At 37.1% G+C, this 4,866-nt stretch overlaps 1 protein-coding gene across 1 annotated transcript; it reads left to right on the forward strand.

Annotated features, from left to right (window-relative positions):
* Positions 1-374: 374 nt before the first annotated feature.
* Positions 375-2,823, forward strand: LOC111408276. Its single transcript, XM_023038056.1, has 6 exons — positions 375-662; positions 873-1,046; positions 1,174-1,260; positions 1,506-1,694; positions 2,025-2,189; positions 2,332-2,823. Exons 1-6 carry the CDS (start codon positions 474-476, stop codon positions 2,680-2,682), a joined length of 1,155 nt encoding a protein of 384 aa, XP_022893824.1. The 5' UTR covers positions 375-473; the 3' UTR covers positions 2,683-2,823.
* The last annotated feature ends 2,043 nt before the right edge of the window (positions 2,824-4,866 follow it).

Consider the following 4,866-nt stretch of genomic DNA (forward strand, 5'->3'; position numbering starts at 1 on the left):
GAGCTAGTTTTGCTCACATCTCTTTCATTACCCCCATTTCATTTCCATTCTTTAGTCACAAAAATGAAAAATATGACTGTTATCCAACACATTAAGTCACCATATTTGACTTTCTATTTTTTGTGTGGATCCCGCAACAGCCATATTTTTCATTCTTATTATTACAAAAATGGGTACCAAACGGGACCATAATATATCAAAACTTAATTACACTTGTCGTTCATTCCCTCGATTTTAAGTTAGTTAATTCTAGAATGAAATAATTTCCAACTCTATTTTAAGTTATTTCGACAATAATATAAAGATCAAATTAACTTAAAAAGTGGAGAGTTTGTTAATTTAGACGTTAATTCATCGTATTCCATATCCACCTCTCTTTTATCTCAATCTGTATTCTTTCATTCAATCTTTCTATCAAACTCCATTGTTTGCTGAGGTGGTGGCGGTGCCCAGGTCGAACAAATAAAGGAAGGATGGCGTACAGAAGGAGGCATGGGATGACAAGGGCAGCCACCTTCAAGGAAGACAAATGCCATCCGCCTGAAGACGCTGACTCTTCCACATCCCTGGCGGCTCAGGCAATCAGGGCCTCTGCTGCCCATCGAGACTCCTCCTATGCCAACAACTCTGCTTTCCATTCGTCTTTCAAACACCATTCCAAGGTGTTGTTTTCCTTCGATTGTATCAATGTTCAATCTAACAAACGGATCTTTTATGGTTCGTCCGAATTGATTGGGATTTTGTATCTTGATTTGATCGTCTGATTATTTTTAAACCTACTTGTGTACCTCTATGAATTGCATGGTATGGATCGGAAGCTAGCTATCATTTGAAATCTACTTGAGTATGTGATGTGATTCCTCAAAATATAGGGAGGTCCTATCTATGACTACACGTCAATGAGAAGCTCAAATGAAGCAGGCAGTTTCTGGGGAGTTCTTGCAAGGAAAGCCAAAGCAATTCTCGATGATGAGAATATCTTTCCACAATCGAATAATCTTGACATAACAAGGCCTGAAATGCTCGATTCCTCCAGAGGTGACCAGGTGAAGATACTATTACACTCTTTACTTTGAATTATTGTATATAATGTGGGCAATCACGGTGCGCAGCGCTTCCAATTTCTTCTCTTTTTACCTTCTTCTCTACTTTCATGTTGAAATCTCCGAAAAGATGGACAATCCTACATTGAGAAAGGGACTGGATGCATTTACATCTTCCTTGAACAACATTGGTGGTACTATTGGAAATGCTTTGGAGGTAAATTCCATCATATATTGTTGGATTAGGATTGACAAATTCCATATTCCTGTGCCACCTCAATCTAAAATTCCATGAAACTTCTGTTTTTTCTTCGATGTCCGTCCACCTTAGGTGATTTTACATGACACTATGGTGTGCGTTAATATGTGAGAAAGCAACTAAATGAAAATAGTTGAAATATATGTAATTTTCTCTGTAAATCCTAGAATCATTCAGCATCTCGTTCTGTTATTTGTTTGCAGGAGGGACGTATAATTGTTGAAAATAAGACTGCAGACTTCATCCAAGAAACACGCAAAATACAGATAAGGAGAAAGGATTTCAATTCTGAGGAACAGAACGAGGTTTCTGGTGTACGCAGTCCTTGGCAGCAATCAACACAACCACAGACTCAAACCAGTCAAGAAGTTCAGATCAAGGCATCTCGCGACGTAAGGTCATGCACTCATGGGTATTGAGTATTGAAATCGAGTTAATATATCGTTAGAAAGCTGATATTTGTATTCTTTTAAATGGCGTTTATCAAATATGACTACTGAAGCTTTTTCTTCACCTATCTTAAGTCAAATCAACAAATTTAAACTAGTAACTGTGGATGGTAAACATCTAAATCGTGATTGATATAATACAACATAAGCTGTTTGTTGATTCAACTTTTGTTTGATCCGTAGATGGATTTTTGTCTGATTATTGTGCATTTCTTACTTGAAATCAATTTGACAGTGATATGCATTGATGTTGGACATTGTTTTGGCTTACAGGTGGCAATGGCAACTGCTGCAAAAGCAAAACTACTACTTCGTGAGCTAAAAACTGTTAAAGCAGATCTTGCTTTTGCAAAAGAGCGGTGTTCTCAACTAGAAGAAGAGAATAAAATTCTTAGGGAGGCTCGTGAAAAGGGAGTTAACCCTGCAGACGATGACATGGTATTTATTTTTATATTCTTCCTTTCTGCATAATGTAATGAGGACCAACCCTATAGTAAAGCTATATTCTCAGACTTTCACTTCATATTAGTACTGTGTTTCTGAGAATTGAGTTGAATGATGCTGAATAACCACAATTCAGATACGGCTTCAACTGGAAACACTTTTGAACGAGAAAGCTCGTTTGGCTCATGAAAATTCTCAATATGCACGGGAGAATCGCTTCTTGAGGGAGATTGTGGAATATCACCAACTCACAATGCAGGATGTTGTCCATTTGGACGAGGACATTGAAGAGGTTACAGAAGTTAATCTTGCCTCCAGGACGTTCACTGCCTCACCATCTTCACCAATATCTCCACGGTCATCTACAGAGATCTCCTTGTCTAGAAGCTCTAGTGTGACAAAGGAAATGCTGCCTTCCTTGTCTAGAAGCTCTAGTGATGCAAAGGAAATGCTGCGAGAAACAATAGATGAGTCCACAAGGCATTGATTTTTTTTCCTTGTTCAAAGTCTTGAATTCTTATTTCTCATCAAAAGATTTTTTCCACGTTAGTTCTTTTTCACTTCCTCTTTTTAGTTAAGGGGAAAAAGATTGTGGAAATGAACAAGTACTCAAACTGTTGTTAAATTATTTTATTGCTTTTGCCGTCATGTTCGCTTGCCTTAGTTTGTCATCAAGCTTTCTTTTAAAACATTCATGCTTTGGTTTGTAACCAGCAAATTACTACCACTTATTTTTTTGATCTGATAAATTAATATATTGATCAAAATTGAGTATATATACTCCAAACATCCCCAAACTTACCAAATTAACTTGCAATCGGTCTAATGACCGAAAACAAGAGATTGAAAATCAATCAAATCTAATAACTTCGTCTAATCTAGAACATGAAATGACTAATCCCATTTCTACCTTCTAAGTTTCAGTACTCAATCAAAATTGCATACTGTCACGTTGTAGTCACTCAACTATGATATTTCACTGCATGATCACTGAACTTACTAAAAGTCCCCTCCATCCATCACTATTCAAACAACGGTTTGAATGGCATCCCAGGTGGCAAGACAACGTCCAACGTGTCAACATATGGCGTTATCTTCTTGCCACATGATGCGAAAACCGATTTCATCAATTGGAAGGTCAGATGTATGCAGCAGCCGCAATTGTAGCGTGGAAGCAGGGCAAAATATGTAATCCTTTTGGGGATTAGTTTCATTTCACATAACATGGTTACTTGTGGATCCTGTTCAATCACTATTAGCCTTTATACTCTGAACGGGTCGAGCTAGAGAGGAAAAGAAAACAGCAGGTGAGAGTACCCAGATATTGCATGCTGTCAACTTGTGCCAACTGGAGTTCTGAGTTTTGATAATGATTCTCGCAGTCCTATTTCTGATTAACGTTTTTGTTCTTCTGCACTGTAGTTTGAGGAAGCAAGAATGAAAGTGCAGGTCCAAACCAAGCACGCAAAGCTAATGAGAAATTAAGGGCATTTAGAAGAACCTTGAGTTGCCATTATTGAAGAAAATTTGTTGAGTTTGCATCAGAAACTAAATACTTGATACAAGCTGAGACAGATGGCCTGCTTAACGGCATTTTCTTGTTCCTTGAAGACCTGAAGTTTGTGGAATCACCTAGACGTTCTACGTTACTTACTTTTGATAAATGGTAATAGTTTTCAATAATCGAACTGTAGTATAGCAAGTTTTCTAGTCATAGTTGAAAAACCTTTGGTTTTTCAGTAATGTTTTGTGTTTCAGTATGGTGCAATAGTATTTTTGAAAAATCATTTGGTTTTCTGGAAGTAAAATTTACAAGGATCTTGTTTTATGTAAATAAAAACCATTTGAAAATCTTTTGTGTTTCAGTAGCAGTTACCAGCATCTTGTTTTCAACGTTGTAGGAAGGCCATGCATGAAGACACAAAGCAACTATCATGTGTGTGACTCGTTTAAAAGACTAAAATACACAACCTACTTATTTTCTTGCAATACAACACAATCTTACTGAGGAATCCTTGAAATTATTTACAACAATGATCCAGTATTATTACCTGGAATTGGTCATATGTAGAGGACTTCCAAACGACTGTGTCAGTAGTGATTGATGGAGGGAAAGTGTCATAAGTTCAGTGACCATGCAGGGGAATATCATAGTTGAGTGACTATAATGTGACAACATGCAAATATCATTGATTAATGAAACTTTTTACTTCGATGTTCCCCTTCTTTTTATCTTTTTTGGATGCCGTAATTTGTTGCTTATCAATCGTTCCTTCGAGCTAATCATTGAGGCTACCTTCAAGTTGATGCCTTCAAATTCTGCTTGCCTACTTGGAGTATGTTGGACAGCATTATGTGAAGTGGAATCTTCAAATTGCTTACCTTGTAAATGGGCAGTACACTACTCATTTTTGGCAGCAAGAGCAAGATCCATATTAATTAAACTTGGCCTGAGCTGCAAAATGCTGCTTCAGAAAAAAACTATCGGCCTTTTTCCCTCTTCCCTTTGAGCAGTGGAGATAAAACCAAGGTTGAAATATCTGGAATGGCCGACAGGAAGTTCAAACTGTGAGAATAAACAATGTTGGACCCGGAGGCGATGCAAAAATTGAGAATAATAAACAATATAAAATATGTATAATCACAATAAAGAAAACAAGATTACAGTAAA

This window comes from Olea europaea, chromosome 13, assembly GCF_002742605.1.
Source record: "Olea europaea var. sylvestris chromosome 13, O_europaea_v1, whole genome shotgun sequence".
NCBI lineage: Eukaryota > Viridiplantae > Streptophyta > Magnoliopsida > Lamiales > Oleaceae > Olea > Olea europaea.